The sequence below is a fragment of the Gorilla gorilla genome, chromosome 11, assembly GCF_029281585.2.
Source record: "Gorilla gorilla gorilla isolate KB3781 chromosome 11, NHGRI_mGorGor1-v2.1_pri, whole genome shotgun sequence".
NCBI lineage: Eukaryota > Metazoa > Chordata > Mammalia > Primates > Hominidae > Gorilla > Gorilla gorilla.
In genome coordinates, this window is record NC_073235.2 from 133623375 (window position 1) to 133649611 (window position 26237).

At 48.5% G+C, this 26237-nt stretch overlaps 1 protein-coding gene across 4 annotated transcripts; it reads right to left on the reverse strand.

Moving 5' to 3' along the window:
- GPR55 (G protein-coupled receptor 55) lies at window positions 1-24948 on the reverse strand. 4 transcript variants are annotated; one of them, XM_063695273.1, is made up of 3 exons: window positions 24796-24948; window positions 1331-3789; window positions 1-1002 (listed from the first exon to the last, which is right to left on the reverse strand). In XM_063695273.1, exon 2 carries the CDS (start codon window positions 3653-3655, stop codon window positions 2696-2698), a length of 960 nt encoding a protein of 319 aa, XP_063551343.1. In that variant the 5' UTR covers window positions 3656-3789; window positions 24796-24948; the 3' UTR covers window positions 1-1002; window positions 1331-2695. The 4 variants fall into 4 exon arrangements, with proteins under 4 accessions (XP_063551343.1, XP_063551345.1, XP_063551342.1 ...); XM_063695275.1 differs by lacking the exon at window positions 24796-24948 and adding an exon at window positions 17960-18872 and having other exon boundaries at window positions 2315-3789; XM_063695272.1 differs by lacking the exon at window positions 24796-24948 and adding an exon at window positions 17960-18872.
- Between the last annotated feature and the right edge of the window lie 1289 nt (window positions 24949-26237).

The following is a 26237-nucleotide window of genomic DNA, read 5'->3' on the forward strand; positions in this document are numbered from 1 at the left end:
ACATGAATCTATTTATTTGGCGAATCAGATTAATCAAGTCATTTTTTCCAATGCTAACCGTCCGCCCCTCCTGTGCTGCTGGGCCCCACCGCTGATTATGGGCCAGCTTGGGTTGCAGCTATGTGGGTCCAAACTCTCGGCCCTCCTGCCGAGCAGCCGTAGTGGCCTGCAGCATGGACCTGTGCCCGCTCCCACAGACACGGGTCCCCACGGAGAAGAGGCGCTTCTTTCCACAGTGTTTTGGGATGGGTCAGGGGTCCCCAGGGCACACCCACAGGTCCATAGTTGTCACATCACACTGAGACTGCTGATACCCTCCAAGGACCTTCCTCTTACAGTCATGCAGCTCCTGGGTCCTGGCTCCCCTCCCCATCCCTCCCTACATGATCAGTTCCTCTCAGCTGTCTAGAGCCCTTTCTGTCACCTGGAGAGAGTCATGCTGCACATAGATATGATTTTATGTTTGAACATCGCTGGGGATGATAGGTGGTTAGGTCCACCCACCCTTGTCTCTTAGGAAGCCCATCTGGCCTTGAGCACATTGGTAGACCAAAGTGCACATGACGGGCATCACTCAGCTCCACCAGGCAGGCTCCCAACTCCTCGTGCAGAGAAAGAAGTGGGAGGAGGGTGGTCACCAAATCCACCACCCGTGGACACTGACCCGAACCAGCCCCAAATGCCCTGTTGCATGCGAAAGTCTGGCTTCCTCAGAGTATCACGGGTGGTGTCTCTGTCTAGGGTGGCCATGGGAGAGGGCAGCCTGCAGGCAAGGAGAGGAGTGTCTGGGGCTTGGGGCAGCCAGGCAGCCTTACCTCTGGGTCTGCAGAGCCTGACTCTGTGGCTGTGGTTCTTAGAGGCCCAGCCCATGGGGCCTGAGCCTCCGATCCCTCTGGTCTGGTCTGGTCTGGTCTGGTCTGGTCTGTTCTGGTCTGGTCACTCCTCCACATCCACTTCCACCCCTTCAGTGACGCTCTCTTCCTCACCCTTCCCTCCATCCACCTAGGAGGAGGTGTACAGGGTGCCACTTGAACACAGCAACAGCGGGAGCTGCTCCTGAGAAGGCGACTCCTGTCCGTCCATGGCTCTTAGGCCAGCCGGGAAAGCTCTCAGGCAGGAAGCAGCTCAGCCAGGTTCCCCCCCACACCCTGCACTCCCTGCAGGCTTCAAGCCTAGGGCCACTGCTCAGCTTCCCCTCCCTTTCCTCTTCCTCTTCCTCCTCCTCCTCCCCACAGGTCCAGGTTTATCCAAATGCTTCTCTTCTTCCCCTCAGGTCACCACCCCTCCCAAGCCCTTCAGCCCCCACTGAGCCCAGATCCTACAAGTAGACCTCAGTTGCTTTTCCTCCTGAAGACCTTGCTCACATGAAGTCTCATCAGTTACTCCTCATCCCACTCGCTCTGTCATGCAAAACCACCCCACAATGGATCCTTCTCATCATTTCACTCTCCGGAGCAGCTGAGTCATTGGGAGGCTTCCGCTGTCACTTGCACTCCTCCTCCAGATCCGTTGAGAAGCCATCCAGGCGTGACTCAATTGTTTACAGTTTCCTGGGACCTGCAGGGACCCCCCTTGCCTTCTTTCTCAAGGCCACACCCTTGTGCCTAGCTGCCTCATCTCCCTCCCAGCTGCCAGGGAGGGACGGCTCCATGGGCAGTGCCACGGGTGCCAGCTGCCCAGCCAGGATGCAGGTGAGTAAGACAGCACCTCCTCCACCCTCCTATGGTGGAACCAAGGCAGGCCTGATTCTTTGCCATTGTTTTCAAGGAAGCTAGCTGTAATGAGCAACTTCCCAGTCTGTTTAAGATAGAAAGCAGGTCAGGGGTCTCCCCGCTCCCAGGCCGTCTCTCACTGTCTCTCTTCACCCTGGGCCAGCACCAACACTCCGTGCTGTGGACACCCTGATGGTGATGGGGGAGGGGCTGTGTGCTTCCAGCCCTGGGCCTGTCTTCTTCCTTCCCCAGGAGTGTCCTTTCCTCTCCCCCCTCATGGCTCTTGGATGTCATCAACACCCCACTCAGTCATTCTGCAGTCTTCTCACGGGCACGGAAAGGTGTGGCTGGCTTCCTTCACCTTTCTGAGGCTCACTGGAAACTTGGGGTGATCCATGCTACTTGCCCAGCCCCAACACCACCCCTTCTTGCTGTCATCTCAGTGAGGCTTTTGGCAACACAGTTCCAGAAGGGACTGGAAAATGCAATTCTGCTCTGTTCTGGGACACCCAAACTAAAAAGGGGCTTCACTCATCCCTACCACCCCACCTCTGCCCAAGACACTCTCCCCCATAACTGACTCTCTTGGCTCCCTCCTTTACCTCCTTTCTCTCTCTCTCTTTCTTTCCAGAACCTCCCAGTCGAACAGGAAAATGGGGAGAGTTGGAAACAGCCTTGTTGACATGGTCTCATTCTCTTTCTCAATTCTTCTGCTCTATAGTTTTTGGACTTAGAAATCAGTAATTCACCTGGTCTGTGGGTTCTTCAGAGACCCCTGAACACTGGGTGGTATAAGCTGTCTGGGCAGTGGAAAAAAGGTCTTTGGGGTATAATGAGCAAAGCTGGCACTCAATGGGCATCAAAGGGAAGCACATCAGTGAAGATGGTGCGGATCATCCCACCACATCAAAACCCTGGAACGCGATATCCGTTACCAGAATTCAGGGCCAGGGCTTTCTTCCCCTGAACAGGATGTCCTTCCGTTAGCCCCGGGAGATCGTGGTGTCCTGCAGGACCAGCTGGACCCTGGAAGGCCGGTGGGCCCTGATGTTCATGCGGAATTCTTTGATGACAAAGTAGTAGCAGAAAACATCCAGGCAGCAGTTGACGTTGGAGAAACACATGGACAATTGCAAGAAGAAGCTGATGCTCTGCTTGGCTCTGCACTCTACAATAAAGCCGTTTCTCACCAGGAACTGCAGGAAGAATCCCAAGTGGACTGGGAGGAAGGAGACCACGAAGACAGCCAGGCTGGCTGCGATGCTGTAGATGCAGGCTTTCTGCTGCACCCAGTCCTGGGTGTGGTCTCGGCGGCCCAGCAGGATGTGGATGCTCCTGGAGCAGCAGAAGCCCATGATGCCCATGGGAAGGAGGAAGCCAAACACCTCCAGTGGGAAGAAGACCTTGGCGCTCCAGGTATCATCAGACATGTTGTGGAAGCACATGTATTTTTCCACTTTCCCATGGAAACTATAGATAGGGATGCTCCCGGTCCACACCAGGACCCAGATGGTGCAGCAGATCCCAAAGATCTTCCTGGGGGACCGGAGGTGGCTCACCAGGAGTGGGTACCGGATGGCCAAGAACCGGTCCATGCTGATGAAGCAGATGGTGAAGACGCTTCCGTACATGCTGATGAAGTAAAGGCACTCCACCAAGGTGCACAGGGACGGGAAGGGGGACTGTACCTGGGACAGGACCATCTTGAACGGGAGGGAGAGCACCAGCAGCAGGTCAAAGACCGCCAGGTTGATCATGTAGATGGAGGTGGCAGCATAATCAGGCCACCTGTTCTTAAGGAAGGTGCTGAAGCCATGGATGGCCAGCAGGTTGAGGAGCAGGCCCAGGACGAAGGTGGGAATGTGGACTGCAAACTGTAGGGTTTTCATTAGCTCGTTGACACCGTCAAACAGGCAGTCTCCACTGGTGTTTTGCTGACTCATGTTTCTTCCTACAACACCAACAGATCAGACAGGGCTCCTTTCACTCTCTTGAAGTGATGGATTCAAATGACTTTGTCAAGAATCACAAACACCTCCCCAGCATCACACAGCAATTCATGCCCATTGAATCACAACTAGAACACAGAAAAGAAAAATTACCTTTAATCCTGGTGCCCAGATGCAACCACTGTTACTTTTTGTGTATATCATTCCAGACTCGCTTTCTCACTCTCTTTCTACCATACACACATTTTTCTTTGACAAATATAGAACCTGCTGTGCATGGACATCTGTCTTTTAAATCAGAACTCCTTTTGTTGAAAGAAGTAACAGCACATACCCAGACCCAAACAGGCTGAAGCAAAGAGACAGTTTCACATAATGGAAAACATGAAAACTAGGGTAGGGCTGACTTCAGGAGCAGCTGGATCAGGGATTCAAATGCTGTTTCCAGGACTCAGCTCCTTTTGTCTCCTTTGTCCTCCTCCCACCCACTTTCCTGATGGTTGGACACAGTCAACCTGCAACCAGGGATGATTGACACCAGAGCGTTGCCTTCCCCTGGACACAGTAGCTGGTTAGTTCATTGGTTCAGGGACAGATGTTTGACTCTCCAAGAAGCCATGATAATCAACACAACTTTTGCTTGAGTTTCCAGGCAGACGGTTGGAGTCCCTTGTCAGGGATTCATAGTTGCCAAGATATAAGGTCTGCAGCTGCTGCAGCCTCTTGTACCCCAAAGAGAAAACCAGACAGAAAATGGAGAGATATGGGAGAAATGGCATTCCCAGAGGGAATGGAGCGGGGCCCTGAGGTCTCCACAGGGTAAGGAAAGGCCTTTAGTCAGGCAGAAAATTAGAAGTGGCCTCAGGGACAGGAGGACCAAGGCTGCAGGTGTGGTTGCACAGGGGTGTGGTCCGAGCCTGGTCAATTTGGGGTGAGGGGGTGAGTGCCATTGTGGGGTTCTGCATCAAGGTATGTAGCCCTGGAGCAGGACAAAACCAAGTGTTCAATCCAGGCATCCAGAACCAGGTTGCTAGAAAGAGGACTCAAATACGACCCAACTTCCACCCTCTCCCCACTTGCCCACCTCTGCCCACCTCCCTGCTCCCTCCTTTCTCACCCACTCTTCCCTCTCCCCACATGTGAGGCCATGCTGCTGGTGTACTTGACTTGGACTGGCCTTAGACATGGAATGTGCCACATTCACTAGAGCACAGGGGCATGGCATGGAAAGGACATTTATGCCTGGCATCTTCCTTAACCACTTCGGCAGAAAGCAGATGGGTAAGCAAGTGCGCCCAGGTCCTGCCGTGAGACCCGCCTTCCTGTGCCTCTCCCACCTTCCATGACTTCCTGGCTAGCAGGTGCTGAGATCCCAAGATATCAATGTATCAGGGAGGAGACATCAGCATGGACTCCCACCAGAGAATCCCATACTAGTGACCACTGCAGCTATTTATTTTTATTTTTATTTTTATTTTTATTGTTTCTGAGATGGAGTCTCACTCTGTCGCCCAGGCTGGAGTGCAGTGGCACAATCTTGGCTCACTGCAACCTCTGCCTCTCCAGTTCAAGCGATTCTCCTGCCTCAGTCTCCTTCATAGCCGGGATTACAGGCATGCACCACCACGCTCACCACGCCTGGCTAATTTTTTGTATTTTTAGTAGAGATGAGGTTTCACCATGTTGACCAGGCTGGTCTTGAACTCCTGACTTCAGGTGATCCACCCACCTCGGCCTCCCAAAGTGCTGGGATTACAGGCAGGAGGCCCCGCACCTGTTCCTAAAACTTCTGTTATTAAAGCTTCTGTTATTATTTTTCATAGCTTTTTATTAATTTTAAAAGTATTCCATGCGCTCCATAAGATATTCGAACAGAACAAAAGAACAAGCATAGGAAAGTCAGCTTCCTTGTACCGTAAGGCCTCAACTGTCCTTTTCAAAGGCAGCATGGCTTACAGCTTCTTGCATGTTCCTCCCAGACATTTTCTAAGTAGATACATATATGCAAATACATGCATGCATACATATACATGTATGACTTCTTTAAAATTTGGAAATAATATACCTAGAGCCCCTGTCCCTTGCTTTTTCACTCATCAATGCTTCTTGGACATTGGTCTATATCAGCATATATGAATGGCTTGTTTGCCTCCCATTGTGTCGGTATACCAAAACTCATTTAGCCAGTAGCTTATTCATAAACATTTAGGTTTCTAGTATTTTACCAGGAAACAATGAATTCCACAATAAGCATTCCTATGACTTATTTCTTTGCTGTGCAGCTAGCTATTGCTAACAGAATTCTCATTCTGCTATTGTTTCTCATCACTATTGGGCGCCCGTGGGAGGAAAAAATTGGGGTGTTTTTTAAGATCTTATATGTAATACTATTCCCAAGCCCTCTCTGATCTCTAATGAAAAAGAAAATCGATATATATAGGTAGATGTTTATAGGTACATATATATATCATCCATTGAGCACTATGCACTAAACATTTAACAAACATTACTTGATTTGGTGGCTTTCCAAAGATTCTATGGTTTCCAATGTGTTAACTTTTCTCACAGATTTATGTAATGAGAGATCTAGGAAAGATCTAGGCTTTCCTCTTATTCAAAGCCTTGGTGTCCTGTGGTCTGTGGGGATGGCGCCTCCTAGGGGTGTGTAGGAGTAACTGGTCCTACTCAGGATGCTCAGAATCTGCAAGGTGGGGTGGCCGCCTCCTCACTAAACATGCTGAAATGGCCACAGGCCTAGCTCAAAAAATTACTGGAATAGCTTGGAACTCACAAGGTAAATTTCAAAAATGATGAGAAAAGCAGGTCAAAGCCCAGTTCAAGTCTAAATGTAAAATGTTGCAACACCAAAGAGGAAGATGGAATTGGCTTGGAGAAGTTGCCTTCAAGACCAGAAACAGCAGAAAACCAAGAACCACAAAGATAAGAATGAATACAAGTTTATGTTTAAAGAGATCCAATAAGATTTTGAAAAGGGAACTGAGGACATCTGTCTTTGTCTGGTTCACACTAACCAATTAAGAAAAAGGAGCCACCAATGACAAAAGCTCAACACTCAGAGGCCCTTACTGTCAGCTGTTACCGGCCGACTGCATGGATGAATCCACCGTATTGCTGGTGGTTCAAAGTGGCCAAGAAAAAAATCGGTGATGCTCAAAGTCCAACCCAAACCCAGACACAATGTGTGGCTGAATTGGGGGAACAAACGAATAACAACAGGAGGAAAGTGATCTGACAGAAAGCACACAACCTCAGGTGCTGGGATGAGTCTCCATTGACAGTAGCAGGTATATTCATAGACACAGTTTGGCCATCAGTATTCCCCAGTAGGATTATTCTAAAGGTCACATTTGAATTACCGACAGACTTCAAATGGAAGCTTCTCAGAGGGTAGTCTTTGAAGCCAGAGAAGGCACTCTATGGGCTGGCAAGAAGAAATTAGGTTGAAAAAATACTGCCGGCTAATGGCAGAGTGAAAAGAGAATCTGAAAAATTAATCTGAATTCCCTCTGAAAGTCCAAGGAAACCATTTTTTAGAGTCTTTTTCAAAAAAATCAGAAGCTTCACTGTAGTAAGATAAAAAGGCATCAATGCACTCCAAATGGCAGCAAGAGATGAAACAGTCATCCTTCTCAAAGAAGTTTGCTAATAAAAACCAGTCTACTTGTGGGTGGGGGAGGAGAACGGGGCAGGGGGGCAGCAACTAACACCATTTGCTACTTGTGGGGTGTGGGGCCATTCCATTAGCAGCTCCTGTTCTGGCCAACCCAGGGGTCTACCCCAATCAAGCAATGGTACTGTAGTTGGCTGGGTGGGAGGCTGAGTCCCCTCAGGTCCCCTGAGAAGCAGATGCTAAGACAGTGTTAGACAACTCAGAGATTAAACGGGAAGTTCCCATGAAGGATAGTGGGGAGAGGGAGCAGGAGGAGGTGGGGTGAGCCTTCAGACCACCTGCAGGTCTGACTCTGTGGAAGGAGAGAGGGAAGGAACGACAAGGTGGGAAGGACTTCAGACAGCAGTGCAGATTTCAGCCCTTCTTGGCCAAGCCATGGGGCATCTCTGAGCAAAGGTTGCCTGTTGGAGAAACCCCACATCCGCAGAAATCGCCCCAGGCTAGTGCCTCTGCCCAGTTCAGGCACTGGCTAGGAGTAGCCCAAAGAGAGTGGCATCAGCATCAACATCACCATGGACCTGAAGCAGTAGAGCTGCAGTGACTGTGGTCAGGGACCCTGGGAGTGGGTTCTCTGGAATTCCGGGGAGGTCTCAGCAGCACCCCTGCATAGCTGCCAAGGAGCCATCCCAGTGCTGCCATTGATGTTGGGATGTGTGTCACAGGCAGCAGTGGAGATGTTCTCAGTTTCCACCCCAGCAGCACCATCTGTGAAGTGCTGCCTTTCTACCATCCGCAGCAGGGATGGGTGGGTGCCTTCGCCTCCTAGGGGACTGGAATGGGGCAGTCCCAGCCTCCTCCAGAAGGAAATAGCATTGAGTGGGCAAAGGTCATGGGTCAAGCAAATAGCATCTGTGAATGGAGTGAAAGGACCCAAAACCATTGTGAGTCAGCAGCAGCATGGTGGCTGAGAGGTGGGGCTGAATTGAACCGTGGAGTAAATGAGACAATACAGGAGATGAAGCGCCATGTTTCATGCAAAAGCTATGGAGAGAGCCACTCCCAGAGGCCCTGCTGACACCTCTGAATGTCCCGCTGACATGTTTAAATGTCACCAAGATACAGCCTCACAAACATCCATGAATAAACAAACCAAGTTCCTTGGAAACCTCTGAAAAAATAATTAACACCAGAAGAGGTTTGAGGGAGAAGATTTGGGTGCAAGAATTTCGTATCCAACCAGGTGTTCTTCTGTAAAGAGTGCAGAAAGCAAGTCTCAGGTGGATGTGGCCTGTAGAAAAACAATCGCCCCAAAACTTTAGACCTGCAAGAGATCATCACTAAGAAGAGTGCAAGGATGAAAACATCAAGGTAGAAAAGCTTGGAACTGAGCATTGAATTGAAAGCAGGAAACTATGGAAAGAGACTTAAGTTATGATGAATATAGTTACAGATTTAAAATTAAAAGAAAAAAAAAACAGAAGAGATTATCTGGCTGGACTAGTGGCTCACACCTGTAATCCCAGCACTTTGGGAGGCCAAGGTTGAAGGATCACTCGAGCCCAGGAGTTTGAGACCAGCCTGGGCAACATAGTGAAACCTCATCTCTCCAAAAAAGAAAAAAAATTTTTTTAGATTAGTAGGGTGTGGTGGCTCGTGCCTGTAGTCCCCAACTATTTGGCAGGCTGTGTGGGAGGATCACTTGAGCCCAGGAGTTTGAGACCTGCCTAGGCAACATAGTGAAACCCCATCTCTACCAAAAAAAAACTTAATTAGTAGGGCGTGGTGGCTCGTGCCTGTGGTCCCCAACTATTTGGGCGGCTGTGTGGGAGGATCGCTTGAGCCCGGGAGTTTGAGGCTGCAGTGAGCCATGATCGTGCCACTGCACTCCAGCCTGTGTAACAGAGTGAGACCCTCTCTCTAAGAAAAAAAAAAAGAGATAATCTGTGTCCCTAGAAAGAGACAAGTTTTAATATTGTGGATAAATTAATAAAGCAGGAAGAATGTTCTTGTGTTGCAGGGGGTGGGGACAATGGAGGGTAATAGTAAGTGCCTGGGGTGAAGCAAAAGGCTCTATTGCTAATATTTCTATTCTGTTTTTTTTTTACTTCAATAATTACAGAAATATGTGTCAGATTCTTGAAAACCTTAAAAGCAACCACTATTAAAAATATGATGTCTACCTTCAAAATTACTACAGAAGATGAAAAGAAACAAAACCAACTACATAGCAAAGGAGTGAATATAATAGGAAAACAAAATTACTACAGAAGATGAAAAGAAACAAAACCAACTACATAGCAAAGGAGTGAATATAATAGAAAAAGAAACAGCATAGAAATTACAACAATAAGTGTGAAAAAATTCAACTTTTACTAATATTCTCAATTCAAAAATAAAATATAACTGTTTGCTCTTATGAAGGGTGCACTTAAATGACACAGAAATGTTCCACATAAGAGTTCTGTGACGATAGAACAGACAAATATAAACAAAAGAAAGACAGGGAGGCAATATTCATAACTAGCCTTGTAGAATTGCAGAACAAAATTGCTCATCAGGATTAAGAAGCTTATTTTTATAGAATAAAATAAAAACTCAATTGCAAGGGCAATTGAGTAATGTCGTAATCTTATACACCGAATGGTGGAAAAGTACATCAGGTACAATTCTTAGAATTCAAGGAGCCATTGGCAAAAACAAACTTCAGTGTCAGACTTTCATATACTGTAGATTAGAACAAAACAAATAGGCAAAATATAAATTAGGACATAGAATTATATAAATAATATGATTAATACAGTTTAATTAATAGCCCTTGGGCTTGGTTTTAAACAAATAGGTAACCCATTTTTTTTCTCAAGCAGCCAAAAAACACTTGCCAAAAATGAATTATCTACCTTACAAGAACAAAACCATCCATTAAAAAAATTCAGAAATTATTTTGGCTATACTCTCTGACCACATACACAAAGACCTAGAAAATAAAAATACAGCCTGGTCGGGCACAGTGGCTCATGCCTGTAATCCCAGCACTTTGGGAGGCAAAGGAGGGAGGATCGTTTGAGCCCAGGAGTTTGAGATCAACCTCACAACATAGTGAAACTTCTGTCTCTACAAATGTTTTTTTTTTTTAATTAGCTGGATGTGGTGGCTTGTGCCTATAGTCCCAGCTACTCAGAGGCAGAGGTTAAGGCAAGAGGACAGCTTGAGTCCAGGAGGTCGAGGCTGCAGTGATCTGTGATCATGCTACTACCCTCTAGCCTGGGCAACAAAGTAAGACCCTGTTTATATAAATTCTGTCTCAAAATAATAACAAAAATAACAATGACTATTTAAAAATAAAGTGAGAACTACAAAACTAAATACATGTGAAGAATAGCAAGAACTTTTTGGATTGGTTGTTTAAAAAAAAAAAATTCACAGGATACAGCCAAAACTGTTCTCAGAGATAAATACATTGCCCTAACTGCTTTAATTTTCTTTAAGGAAATCAAATAAATGAATTAAGCACTTAACTTGAGCATTTAGGGAAAAAAATGTCTTAGGGAAATCAGGAAAAAAGTATAAAGATAAAAGCGGAAATAAAGGACTTAGAAGAGAGAAAATATCAGAATCAACACATTGAATAGGTGGTTCCTTCAGAACAGAAGCAATAAACGAAGCAATAACTATATCTCTAACAACTATGATCAAGAAGAAAGGACTCAAATGGTCATAACTAGAAATAAGAAAGAAGACATTAAGCTGAGTTAGAGAGGAGAGCAAAAATAGCAAGAAACTGCATTGTTACTTGTGTGCTGATCTGTTTAAAAACCTTGATGTAGTTGTTGATTTGGGGGCAAAAAATAATTTACCACAATCTATACAAGGTTTGACACAAGAAGAAATAGAATTATTGACTAGACCAATAACCATAAAAAAACAGAATATTATCAAAGAATTACTCTTAAAATAGGCTCTAGCTTATTTCAAATTTTCAAGCAACAGATAATCCCCGTGCCCTATAAAGTATTTCAGAACATAGTATTAATGAATTTCTATTAAACTAACTTATCCAAATATCGAAACTCAGCACAAAAGAGACAGACTTGCTCAAATACAATTATGAATATATATGCAAACATCATAATTAAAATATTACCAGGTGGAATTCAGTACATTAACATTATAAATCATCGTGATGAATCAGATTCACTATAGAAATGTAAGATAGTTTCAGTGTTAGGAAATCAATTAATGTTTTGTATCACATCATTAAAGCAAAAATAAAAAGTCATCCAATTGTATAAATAGTTTTTCGAGTTATTTAACTAATGGAACATGAAAGTACTTCTTACAAAGAGTAAATTGCTCACACCAATGACAACTTTGTATTTAATGGTAAAATAATAGGGACATTCTTGTTGAAATCAGACATTTACTAACCCAAAAATCTCAGACTATGCACTAACACATTTAACAGAAGCAAGAATAAATGAGGCATTCCACAAAAATCAATAATACAAAGGGAAGGCTTAGTTAAGAAATTATGTTAAGACTGTCAGTTAACAATTTGGGAGTAAAAACCAACTTAGAGAGTCTCATCTTACAAGGTATCTCAAAAGAAATTCCAAATTCATCAAGGAATTACATTTCAAAACAATCAAACCATAGAAAAACTAGATGAAAATTTAATAAACGACTTATAAAATCACTAAAGGGAAAAGCTCTTTGTCAACTTAGCATAACTGAAAATCAAAGAAACAGAAAATAAACAGGACAGGTTTGACTGCACAAAAAAAATTCTTTTTGCTAAAAACTCTTAATATCAAATAATATACTCGAAGAAACAAAACACAATCAATGTTAGACAAATGACGTTCTTTCTCTGCAAAGAGAATGTTAAAATGAATAACATCAAGAACAACAATAGATGAACAAGCCAATGACATAGGCAGTTCCCAGAAGAGGATTTACAAAGAGATAACATTTTTGCTTATCAAATTTAACAAAGAATTTGGCAAGGGTTCTGTGAAACCAGTCACCAATATGCTGGTAAGTGTACAAATTAGCACACAACTTTTGGGATTTGATAATTTCTATTACAAGCCATGAAAATTGTATGTCTTTAATCCAGTGATTCTGAGAATTCACCTTAAGTAAATTATATGAAAGAAGAAAAATTGTGTACAAAAATATGTCCACCTTGGCATTTTTTTCTTCTTATTCTTCTTTGCCTCAATGTATTACCACATTACTTTTTTTCTAATAGTAAAAAATACATACACACATGTAAATGCCAACAAGAGGTTAATTTCACTACGGTAAATTTACTCAATGGAAAATTTTTCTGTCTGACTGTTATGTTTATGCTGACTATGTTGAGTAAAAACCCCACAAACTATAGAATTAGACATTCAGAATGATTTCAACTGTGATTAAAATTACAAAAACCCACGCATAGAGGGGAAAAAAAAAACCTAAAAAAAGATTTCTACATCCCAACCAGTGGTTGCATTCTAGCAGTTGGAAGGTGGGTGATTTTTAAAATCTTTTATCTTTATCTCTGTCTTTTGTGTGTGTGTGTGTGTGTGTGTGTGTGTGCTTTTCTAATTAATTAATGATAATATGAAAACCTGAGATAAAAAAAATATATATATATATATATAATGCTTGGTGGGGAAAAAGGAGACCAGTAAGGATAGCTTTCAATTTTTTCCTTCTGTATCAGAGAAACAACTTGTGGTCTGGGTTTGTGTTTGAGGCATGGTAGGGCACAAGGTTTACACAAAATTAAAAGTTATGCATTGAATTCACCAAAGTTCAGCCGATGAGGCATGACCTTTCAGAGTCAGAGATGAGCATTTCAAGATGGGGCTGGGAACGAAGCATGAAGTGAGAGAGAGATGTGGAAGTGTCAAGTGAGACAGCAATCCCACCCAAATGATGGGAGAACAGCAACAAGAACCTGATTCATGATTTAAAAAAAAAAAAATTGAAAAATAAACAAGTTTCCTCTGTTCACAGGTCAGCCATCACATCATAAAAATGTGTATTACATAAGCAGTAAAAGACGACATAAAAGAGACAAAATGCCAGCTTCATAGTGAAGAGTAGGTGAAGGTAAGAAAAGAGATTTAAAATATAATTCCCCCAAAGCTTGGCAAGCTATCAATAGAATCAAGAAGTTGTTAAGAACTTAAATATTTTCCAAATTGAATATTTAGGTTAAATTACCTTGTCTATCTTAACAGGACAAAAGGAAGAGAAGATTCACAGTAGAAACTGAAAATGAAAAAACTGTAATATCACAATATAGAAAACAGAGGGGCAACCTCACAGAGGTTTATGCAAATATTATAAACAATTGTTAATACTCCCTATATTAATATATTAAAACCAACCATCAATTTAAAAAAAAACAAAATTCAATCATCTTTTGTCAAGGAAAAACACTAAGAAAATGAAAAGACACAGAGTAAAAATGATAGCATAATCTTTGGTTTATCAGGCACATTTTGTGCTAGAAAGGAAGGGAATAGGACAAAGTAATTTTTTTTTTAGTAAAAAGAATTGAGAAAGTAACATGGAGACTCCACAAGAGTGAAAGTTACAATAAATAATGAAAACTTAAAACACTCACTTTCTGTTCCAATTAGCACAGCAAACAAGTACATAATGGGACCATGCAGGAAATGCAAAAGAAATTTTAAAAAATGGAAATATAATGTAGCTGGAGCCCTTAGTGCCCCTCCTGTAGAATACCCATGATCAAAATAGACAGAAATTAGAGCTCTGAACAACCCAACTAATAAGGTAGACTAGCAGATCAGGGAGAAGTACATCGTAAATCAAGGGTCTATGCTCTCTTTAGAAGAATAGAAGTGTCTTTCACAAAATTTATCCCATTCCCGAGCACAGGCAATGGCAATTTTACACTCCCCATTCTCAGACCACAAAGAAAATAGCTGTTTGTTGGTCCTGACCACTTAGCTGCAGTGCCATATTAAAAATACAGGCATTTCTATGCATTCTCTTACACAGGCTCTTCACGTGTGAGTCAGAGACAAAATCAGACGTACATTGCTGAAATATTGTAAAGAAACAATATTTATACACAAAACACAAACGCAGTCACCACTTTAAGGAAAGTGGGAATTCCTAAGTGTTCTTTTAAACATGAAAGGGAGAAACGAGGTGAGCCAAGGCTACACTCAGAGATCCTGGAAGTGGAGTGGGAGTGACCATGGCCAATGCACAGCTCTGATCACCCTAGGACCCGAGGCTGTCTGTCTGCAGGGGCTGAATTCAGAGGGGCTAGGGAACCACAGCATGGGAGAAGAGGCAGAAAGGCCTAGAGATGCTCCTAATCCCTAGAGAGAAAGGCACAAGGGCATCCATCCTCCAGTGATCGTGACGTGTTCCACCATAAGACTTCACAGGGTCAGAAAAGGAATGGGTTCCAGGTGCTGCAGAAAGCAAACCTATCTCGCAGCCAGAGTGTCTGAGAGTAGACAAAGCAAAGCAGCCTCGTCATGTGGAGGGCTCTCTGTCACCAGAGGTATGCAAGCAAAGGCAGGGCTATGTGCTTATCCAGGGTGCTGTAGAGGGAATTCATGCACACAGCCGTGTCTTACTGAAGGGTGTTTTTGTTTGTTGATTTTTAACCCTGAAGTAGAATCTTCTTTCAATATAAGGCTGTTTTCCAATGTTTGGTGAAAAGGAGAGAAAGTATGTGACTTGTGGAAAGGGACTGGGGTGGAGCACAGAGGCCTTGCTTCTCCTCCTGGCTCCCTCTGCTTGGGGGGTTCCGTCTCATTTCTTCCATCCTCAAGGCCCTGCTCAGCCCCAAGCCCGGAGCCCTGGCCTCAATGCGCTGATTTGTTTGTTTGTTTGTTTGTTTGTTTAAGTTAGCATCTTGCTTTGTCACCCAGGCTGGAGTGCAGTGGCACAATTGAGGTTCACTGCAACCTCAACTTCCCAGGCTCAAGCAATCCTCCCACCTCAGCCCTCCGAGTAGCTGGGACTACAAGCATGCATCACCATACCCAACTAATTTTTTATTTTTTGATTTTAAAATTTATATTTATTTATTTATTTATTTATTTATTTATTTTTGAGATGGAGTTTCACTCTTGTTGCCCAGGCTGGGGTGCAAGGTGTGATCTCGGCTCACTGCAACCTCTGCCTCCCAGGTTCAAGCAATTCTCCTGCCTCAGGCTCCTGAGTAGATGGGATTACAGGCATGTGCCACCACGCCCGGCTAATTTTGTATTTTTAGTAGAGACAGCGTTTCTCTATGTTGGTCAGGCTGGTCTCGAACTCCCGACCTCAGGTGATCCACCTGCCTCCCAAAGTGCTGGGATTACAGGTGTGAGCCATCGCTCCTGGCCTAATTTTTTATTTTTTGTAGAGACAAGGTCTCACTGTGTTGCCCAGGCTGGCCTCAAGTTTCTGGGATCGAGCAATCGTCTTGCCTCTGCCTCCCAAACTGCTGGGATTACAGGCGTGAGCCCGAGCACCCGGCCTGTGCTGGCTCTTAATTGCTGACTCTACACATTCTGCAGCTGGGATTCCCGCAACTGCCAGTGGTCCATGGTACCCTCATCCGCCCACACCTTCAAGGATCCAGCGTCCCACTTGCAGCAGCCCTGTGGCTTTGCCTCCACAGCTGAGACCTCGAAACCCAGCTATGTGGCTCCACACCAGACCTACCTTTCTTCCCTCTGTGGCCTGGACTTTCCAGAGAACACAAGCAACAAGAAGATCACAACCCTAAGGAGGGTTGCAGCTGAGAAGGTGGCCCTTCCTGCAGCTGCCAGGCTGTCATCTGCACAGAGCATTGCAGCGTGAGCCACCTCAGAGATGGCAGGGCCAGAGCCTAAAAAAGCAGCATTGGCACAGCCGCAGGGATGGATTTGAGGAGCCCTGGAATACTCCCCCAAAAATGCCGCAGTTAGAATACACAGCGTATCCACCAGTAACACCGTAGTGTGAATAAAGTCATCCGCCTGTGCCTGAGCTGGGCTTCTGGGGGCCACGATAGAAGAAGGAACAGGACACAGAGGGGACAGAGCACATGACCACAATCTCCCCGATGCCTGAATGTTGCTGGAGCTTGGGCGGGGGGGTTGGAGTGGGGCTGGGAGAGGGGAGGGGCCGGCTTGGGGACCTGAGAGGTGGCCAGCAGTGTGCTCAGTGATCTACGATGGGAACTCAGGACACTCCTAGGAGATTGCCCTAATTATGCCCATTTTACAGATAAGGACAGTAAGGCTTAGAGATGTTAAAGATTCTACCCAAGGTCAAAAAGGCCATGAGGGACCAGCTGGAACTCATGTTCTGAGTCTCTCCTCCTCGCTCACCCTGGCCCCCATCAGCATCACAAGCAAGAGCATCTGGGATCCAGGAGCTGCCAAGCCCCCTCCTCACTTCTTTGCATGCTCATGCTCCTCTTTCCCCCTGGACTCTCTCCTCCACTGCTAAAAATCCCACCTCTTCCTTGAAATGCCCACTTCCCAGATTCACCCACATCATCTGATGTGGTTTTCCCAGTGCAGTCCTGAGTGGGTGCCTTGAAAAGTCCTCTGTGTATCCCAGGCGGAGCGCATCCCTGCTGCCCTCCAGCAACCCCAGGACCAGGACCATATCCCCTTCACCTTTATCACTGAGCCTCACATACAGTTTGTCCTTGGGAAGGTCTTATTGCATGAAAGAGGGGTTGAAGAAATGACGGAACAAATGGCCAGGTCTGCTGCAGCTCCACAGTGACTGGTGCTCCCTTTAGAGCTGGGACAGCCGCTCAGAACCAAAGGCAAACCTTGCCTTCCACAGAGCTGTGGGCAGCACTTTGCCCTGCCCTGTCCTCTCATCCCCACTGCCTCGGGCAGCACAAAGCCCAGGTGAAGCCAGGCCAGCCAGACATGTCCTGACTTTGTGTTCTCACTCTCAGGGAAGAATCTAGAATGTTCAGGGTTCTAAGTGCTGCTGTGTCTTCCCGCCCAGCCTCTCCAAGAGACACTTGGCTAGGGTTAGAGAACAATGCAGCTATAGGATAGCAACCAGAGCTTTCCTCCCCATCATTTACTGCCCTTGAGCGCCCCATGAGGAAGAAACCGTGTATTGCCTCATGCCCCAGAGAGGTAAACGGAGGCTAGAGAAATTACGCAGCTGGTGAGTGGGTGAGCCTGGGCTCCCCAGGCTCCTTCTGGTCCCCAGTAAGCACTTGCTCAGGGCTGCAGGATGATCCCTGAGAGTGTGTCATCTCGGGCACTTGGTGGTTTCCCAACAAGATTCTGGGGAATGGGCGGCGGGCTTGGTGGAGGGCGGTGGCACGTGAGCTACATGCCCCGGGAAGGCTCCCAGGCTGCCTATGGGGAGGTTTCCCGACCCGACATGATGCTGCAACCCTGACTCAGATCAGGAGGAAGTTGAGGGTTCGTAGAAAAATGTCACTCATAATCGGGGACAAACCAGGTCTGCCTGCCGCTGCTGCTGTCACGGAGGCTGCCTGGAGGCTGCCGCTGCCCTGACACCTGGGACTGCTCACTGAGTCGGGACAGGTGTGCACAAAGCCCAGGCCCACACAAGCCCCACTGATCTTAGGAGAGTTACCTGCAGTCCACAAGAGCAAGGTCAGGTTAGAGGCTCCATGCCTTAGTTTCTCTAAATGGCCCAGAGGCTGTTACCTGTTGGTGGTCCGTGCAGCTGAGAGGGCTGAGAGATGTCATTTCTCCTCCAGGCCTGGCTGTCAGCCTGTTCTGGGGAGAGTCACTTCCCCTCTCTGGGTCTCGACTTCCTTGTGAGTGAAATAAAGGGGTGGGACCAGATGCTCTTTGAGCCGCTCCAGTGTCACCCTGTCTGGCCTAGGGGCTCTTGCTCTGGGGTCTACAGAGAGGCTGCGTGGAACTAGAGTGTGGACATGGGGAGCGGTTTCCAGGAGGAGGGTCTACACTCTCCCGCCCTCTTGGAAGATCTGCACGCCCCCTTCCCGCAGCTCCAAAAAACAAAACAAAAAACCAAAAAGCCAAAAATCACACTGCATGTGTCAAGGCCTGGGAAGCCTCTGGAGGAGGAAGCCTCCTACGCCCCCCAGACACCCTAACAGGGGGCACCACACAGGAGCAGCCATTCTCAGCACCTGCCAAGGGCCGTCGTGGCTTCCAGCACTTCGGGGGTTTAGGATTTGAAACTGCTGCCCACAGAAAGGAAAGGAAGGTGGTGCTATTTAGTACTTGCAGGTTAGGACTTGCGTGCGCAGCGTCGGAGGAGACCTCAGCCACTGCATGTGTGTCTGCAAGAATGGTCAGTGGGGCCCCACAGGTTCCCCAGCCTCGGCTTCTCTGTCCCAGGCCTGCACAGAGATTTGGGGCAGCCTTGGGCCTGTGGCTTCCTAGGGCCCTGCAAGCAGAGATTTCCCCGGCATCTCCCACCTTCAGGGCTGGGAGGGCTGAGACTCACTCGTGGGCCTGGGTGGCTCTTAGCGGGGAGCCCTCATAGATTCCAGCCCATCAGGAAAGTCTGGGCTGAAACTACCCCGGCAGATGCAGCTCTCATGCCCTGAAGGTGCTGGGAGGCCCTGTCGGAGGACCAAACACAAGCAATTTTTAAAAGCTATGAGTGCTGGGACTTTCAGGTGTCTACAGGAATAGAAACTACTCCTGGGTTTTTTGGGTGATTCATCCAACACATGGGTCCCCTCTGTAAATAACACCTTGCAAGTCACTGCAGGGGAACCACCTGGCCCTCTGGAGCTGGGTCTTCCCACTGTCTGGTGAAGAGGTTGACGGAACCATGACAACTTTTAAGCTCTCACCTGGGCTTGTGCGATGGGCAGTGCCAAGTCCACTGCCTGCTCCAGGCCGTGGAGCCCCAAGCTGGCCTGCGTGCCAAGACAGGGCACAGGGCAGTCCTGCCCCCAGCGAGGCCCCCCTACTGGGCCACCCCCAATCTAAGCCAAAGGCTGGCTACTGGGCAAGGGGGGGCAGCCAGGCCGCACCCTGGGTGCGGGAGGAGGCCAGGAGCCTGCTGGGACAGCAGCAGGGAGGAAACACACCGGTGTCTGGCACCCACCTCCATACCCAGAGCCTGCAATGTGAGGCCCCAGGAAGGCATCCACACTGAATGGCCTGCAGGGAGCACTGTCTCTGCTCAGCCGCTCCTCAAAGGGAGCCTTGTCTACTCCCATTCTGGCTACCTTCTTTTTTTTTTTTTTTTTTTTTTTGATACAGAGTCTCGCTCTGTTGCCCAGGCTGGAGTGCAGTGGCACTATCTTGGCTCACTGCAACCTCCACTTCCCAGGTTCAAGTGATTCTCCTGCCTCAGCCTCCTGAGTAGCTGGGATTACAGGCTTGTGCCACCACGCCCGACTAACTTTTTTTGTATTTTTAGTAGAGACGAGGTTTCACCATGTTGGTCAGGCTGGTCTTGAACTCCTGACCTCATGATTCACCCACCTCGGCCTCCCAAAGTGTTAGGATTACAGATGTGAGCCACCCCTCCCGGCCCTGGCTACCTTCTTTTAAGAAATGAATATTTCTACTTTATTGCTGTTGCAATATTAAAATTTTTAAATTTTTAAATTTTTGAAAACATGCACATGATTCAAATACATATGTAAACACATATAGGAAAATATCTGTCCCATTCCTAAATCCAGCTCTCACCTACCCCCCAGGGCACCACTGTTAAGTTTCTTCCAGAGTTTCTGTGCCCGCCCATGTACACCTGAGCTCTTATTTTCTCCCTCTTTTGACGCAGAAGCTAGAGACCACATGAGCTGCTCTGCAGTAGAAGGCATTGTCCACCTCCCTCTCCTGTGGGTATCCCTTGGATACCTTGGGGGATATCCAAGGTATATGGGGGATCCCTTGCCAAGATACGTCTCCAGAGAGACTCAAAGGTTTGAGCTCCTAAGAGCGAGGCTAGGCAGGGACTCGCCCAAGGCCCCGTCCTAAGGCTCAGGCCTGTCCCTCGGGCTTTTCGCCTCCCCTTGCCACAGCCCTGGGGAGTCATAAATAGGAAGACCTTTCTCAGAAAATTTCCCTTAAGCCTCCTGAAACTTCTCCCCCTAGTCCTGCCCACCCTCTCACCATCCAGAATAACTTGGAGGTTTTGGGAGCCTGGGCAGGTCCCTGCCTGTCTTCCAGGCTGGGAGCCCCGAGTTGGGGGGTTTGGGGGCACACACCTTTGACTTCACCAGTGGGGCAGCTTCGGAGCTTCAGGAACCAGCGTCTTCTAGGGCAAGGAACAAGTGAATCTGACTGTGTTTATCAAAGAGCGGGTCCAGGATAGCTGGGCGCTCACCACATCCTCCCCTGACGCTGGTGAAATTCGCTCCTTCAGCAGCCAGAGGCCCGGCCCTGCCCTCGTGGGGCATCCCTTCCCTCCAAGGGGGGAAACCTGCCCACCAGGGGCTTTGCAGGGTGACCAGTTGGCCCAGAGCTGTGCAAGAAGTGCTCCCAAGCCTGCCCCAGAGAGCTGGTCAGGGAACAGGGGCAGGGACAAGAGCTGAACCCTAAGAGACACGGGGAGGGAGGAGGATGCTGGAGGAGGGCAGCCCAGGTGCAGGCACGGGCAGGAGGGGCACGGTGTTGGTGAGGGCCCGGGCACCCTCTGCACCAGGGTAAGGGGGGAATGGCAGGAGCCGAGGCTGGAAGCTGGCCAGGCAGGAACCAGGGGCACGGGCCGCCCCGGGGTCCCAGGGAACACACGCTTGGCACAGGGGCAGCATGTGACAGACCCACTGGGGCAGCAGGGGTTGGGTTGGGATGAGGGCACCAGCAGCAACAAGAAGGAATGAGGGCAGGAGTGGGGGCGTCAGAGTGTCTGAAAGAAGGATCCAGGGCATCTGAGGCAGCCGGACTCTGAAGATAGCCTCAGCAGGTCTCCGGCCGCCACTCCCCACAAAGCAGCTCTGTCAGCTTGGGCTGGTTGCCTAACCTCTCTGAGCCCATTTCCCCAGCCGCAAATTGGAGTTACACATCCATTCAATCAAAAAATGTTTGTGGATCATCTCCTAGGGACCAGGCAGTGGTGGTGAAGACAGATGACAGTACCTGCCTCAGAAAACGTTGTTTTAGGAGTCGGCATGGTAACAGGGGTAAGCGTACCCAGGAAGTGCCTGGTACTCAAGCGGTGACTGAGGCCCCCATTCCTCGTTGATTTATGCCTGCCTTTGTCTCCCCTACTGGGTCTATTTGAAGGAAAAGAAAAAGAAAGGAGTAACATTGATAATGGGACCCTCATGATCCAAGGAAAAGGGGTCCTAAAAATCAGAGGAAGCCCCAACAGAGAGAGGAAGGCAGGGGAACTCAGCAAGAAGAGGCAAAGAGAGGAAGATGAGCAGCACCTGCCCCCACCCTCTGCTCCAATCCTCCAGGTGCGGCCTGGAGACAGACTCAAAGGGTTGAACTCCAAGAGCTGGGCTAGGCAGGGACTTGCCCCAGGCCCCATCCTATGGCTCCCCATCTGGCCTCTCCCCTCCCATTCTGCCGGGAACACTTCTGTTCCCAAGCCCCACTTCTTTATTTTATTTTATTTTTTGTAAAAATAGAGATGGGGTTTCGCCATGTTGCCCAGGCTGGTCTCCGACTCCTGGACTCAAGCGATCCCCCACCTCGGCCTCCCAAAGTGCTGGGATTACTGGTGTGAACCACTGCATCCGGCCACCAAGCCCCACTTAAACATTGAGCCCGGATGACTCCCCTGCACGGTCAGCTGGGTGCTATACCACACGAAGCCCGTTCCTGGAGCCTTTGCCAAGTCCCTGAGGACTGACACCCTGCCCCCTAGGTGCTCACAAAGACAGGAAGGTGCGTGCCCCCAAGCCCCCCAACTAGGGGCCCTGATAATCCCCCTTAGCAGTTGAAGATGTCTCCTTGAAAGTGGGCCCATGGTGGCTGAGGTCAGTGACGCTTAATGTCAAGGCAGGAAGGAGTAAAACACGCAAGGGGGCAGCAACTGTCCAGAATGCAGCCTTCCCCTCCCATGTCACCCCACGTGCCCCTCTGTCACTCACTGGAAATGTAACATCAAGGTTACAGGAGAAGGTTGCAGATGCTCAGATATCTGTGCCTTCTGTTCTTGTCATGATCCAGCCAATTCTTTTAGAGCCACCAAGCTTCTCCCTGCAGTCATCCTGCCCATGGCTGTTGACGGCCCTGATGGGGCTTGGAGCCCCCAGAATGTGCAGAAGTTGGACAAAGACGGTCTTCAAATGCAATGGTTGTCTTACCACCGAAAGCCCACGGCATCCAGAGGAGGCCCTTTACTACGAAGGTTACAGAGACCACAGGTCTCTGTACGTCCCAAGTTTCCCCTGCTGCCAAATGCAGGGGAGGAGAGAATTCTGGAAGCCCACCCTGTCCCACGGCTCCCCTGGCACATGGAGCCACTGAATGTCTTGTGAACATTAAACAAATGCTTCCAAGTGAACACCTCTGGCTCTGTCTCATCCAGGTCCTCCTGAGGCCCTCCTGAGGTTTGGCGCTCAAGGGAGCAGAGTCCTGGGCTAAACCCTGGCAACAGCTTCCCAGCATTCCCTCCACTCCCTCCGGGCAGCTAGGACCCGCCCCCCCCGCCCGCCTCCCACCTGGGCCTTGGGGCCAGCAGTCAAGGAATGAGGGGATTCTGCTCACCTCTGAGTACCCCCTCTGGCCTCCCAGCAGCTCCCTGTCCAGGCCACCAGGTCACAGCTACTGAGCTACACTTGTTTATTTCTCAGGGACACGGGGATAGGAGTGTGAGCAGATGGTGGACCCTTTTGAAATATTTATTTTCTTTTATGTTTCCTGTTGCATGAAGTGTACTATTTCCTTTGCCCACATGCCCATCAGGAGCCTAATATTCTGTTTTACACTTTAGCTATTGAATTCCTATTCTTCTTACGTGTTGAGTCTTTTCTCCCTACTTCATCCCTTCCCACCTCCCCTACACACAGACATTTTTATCTTTGGGTTTTTTGTTTTGTTTTTCTTTTCTTTCTTTCTTTTTTTTTTTAGACAGAGTCTCACTTAGGCTAGGGTGCAGTGGCATGATCTCAGCTCACTGCAACCTTTGTTTCCTGGGCTAAAGTGATCCTCCCACCTCAGCCTCTCAACTTCCCAGGACTACAGACACGTGCCACCACGCCTGGCTAATTTTTGTACTTTTGGTACAAAATACAAAGGCATTGAGAGGTTTTGCCATGTTTCCCAGGCTGGTCTCCAAGTCCTGAGCTCAAGCAATCCACCCACCTCAGCCTCCCAAAATGTTGGAATTACAGGCGTAAGCCACTGCGCCTGGCTCAGTTTTATCTTTGTTTTGCGGCATGGAAATTGTTAATTGTGTCCTTCGTCTCCATGAATTATCTTGTAGCACTTTAATAATGAACCTATCTTCACCCTTCTGTAGTTTGAGTAACTAGGACGTTCATTTCCTTCCTGAAAGTCTTTTATTTAATTCTGATTTTTAAAAAGTATATATTGGGGTGGAAGGTAAAAAATCTTCTCCAATACTGAGGGGCTGACAGATGAAGGCTATGGGGAGGTCCCCACCTGCCCTACCTACCCGCCACTCCCCCAGGAACTGTGCCAGCACTCACACCCTATTCTCCTGCAAAACGCTTTGTCCTGAGGGCCTTACCCCACATGCAGAGCTACCACCTCTGCTCTTTAATGCCATCAAATATCTTCCAGGGCACACCACACTCCAGTACCTGGCTCAGTCTTCATCTCCATCCCAAGTCCTCCCGACCCTTCAAGGAGACGTCATTGCCAATGGTGACAGCTCCCTCCAACACTGACCCTGCCTGTCCTGAGGACCACGCCGAGGGCAGTACACTTTACAAATTAAGTCTGTTCATTCTCCAAACATCCTGGGAGGTGCAAACGATCAACAGCCTTGTTGACAGAGGAAGAAATTGAAGCACAGAGGGATGGAGCCCTGTGCCCAAATGTGCACCACGAACTTGATGCAGAGCTGGGGTTGGGCCTAGGAGATGGCACCTAGAGAGGCCGATTTCTACCTGTCCCACCTTGCTGAACCCTCACCAATCCCATAAGGCAGGACCCACAGGCACCCCCACTTTACAGGGTGGAAATGGAGGCATTGAGAGGTTTTGGCAACTCGCCTGATAAGCCCACTTGTTAAGACGCTGAGCAGGAACACAGTGCACCTGCTGCTGCCACAGGCCCCGACCGCTGCACCCACGAGGGCCCCACTTCACAGTCTGGCCTCACGGTGCAACCTACTGCTGCTCTCACCCCTGCCCATTAGCCCCATCCCCATGAGAGTATGCGGGGCCCCTCTGCTCCCCTTCCTTCCACACCCTGAGTGGCGCCCCACTCCACTGCCCAGGCCACCCCTGGCCCAGTCCATTCCCCTGCTTGCCCACTCCACCCCAGCCCCTTTAGCCCATGGACAATGCTCCTGGAGCCAAAGGGAACCATCCAAATGGCAATCTCAGGGCACCAGCACCCCTCACCCCTTCCCTGGTGCTAGGGCAGCCCCACCCCAGCCCGGTCCCATAGAGGCCACTCCACACCTCAAGGTCCCACCTCCAGCTCCTCACCATCCCCAGACAGCCTGGCCTCCAACTTCACAGAAAAAAACAGAAAAAAATCTCGGTTCTGAGGCGTGAAGCTCCAGCTCCTTGTCCTACAAACCAGCCGCGGTCTGCACACAACCAAGTGACAAAGGTTTCTCTGCTGCTTAGAGAAACACCTCCACGCCACCAGCCCGCCGACCTTCCCTGGGTGCCTGCCCATCAGGTGGTCGCGGCTGTTTGTGGGAGGCATCCAGAGGGCAGGAAACATGTTAGAGGAATTCACAAGATTAAAAACTCATTCCCTACATAATTGGTGCTGAAGGCAGAAAATTACCACCAGCTGGATGGAAATTGTTTCTATCATCTAAGGTGACTAGAAGTCTTAATTTGTGCATTATATCATTTTAAAATTACAGAGATTTCTGTAAAGGTACATTGCATTCTGTTACATAATACACATAACGTTACATGAAGGGGAAGCTACTATGGAAGGAAAGTCTTCAGTGTTCATTAAAATAGTTGGATCTACACCTCTTCTAAATGAAGACAGCATGGGTGTGAATGTTTATATGATAAAGGTACATAAAGCTCCGAACAGAAGGACATGTTCATTACAAGGACAGTCTCCACATGGGGCTCGAAACTGGCCAGGTCCTGCCTCTTCCAGCTGCCCAGCTGTGTCTGCATGGGCCCCAATCTCTTGCTTCGTGTCTGGCCATCATCCTAAACCAGGCCTCTCTCCCACTCTTGCAACACCTCCTCGCCTCCTGTGACAAAGCACACCCTGTTCTAGCCCAAGCTCTGCCTGGGACTGCCTCCATCAGGGCCTCAGTCTCCACATCCCTGTAGCTGTGCTACAGGCAGGACTGCTGCTCTCTCTCTCTCTTGCACGCACTCGCTCTCTCTAATTCTCTACATGTGAGGTCACAAGGACAAATCCTAAGGGAACAGAAGTCGGACTGAACTCTGACTTCAGAGCCCCAGGATCGTGCTCTCACGCTGATCATTGGCAACGATGAAGGGAAAATGGGTCTGCTTTCACCCGGCTGCCTCTGGCCCACTCCTTTCCCTGCCCCTTCCTGCCTCTTCCCCCTTCCCTGCTACCCTCCATCACTGCCTTCTGGTCCTGTGCCCTGTCGCCTCCTGTGGGCCTAGCCAAGCTCCCATCTCTCACTGGCTGCCCACTGACTTTTTGGAACCTGGAAGGCCTGCCGCCTTGCAGGCCCCTGAAGTCCCCTGCCCCGCCCAGCTCCCCCCTTCCCTCCGCCCTCTCTGCCTGGCCTCCCTCTCTGCTCTTCACTCTTCCTGTGCTCTTGACTTCCCTTCCGGCCTTTCTCTGGCCTCCAGCCACCTGGGCAGACTGCTCCACTGCCCCATCTCCCTCCCATCCGTCCACCGCATCCTCCACCTGCCCTCCGTTGGCCCTTCCTGCAAACCGT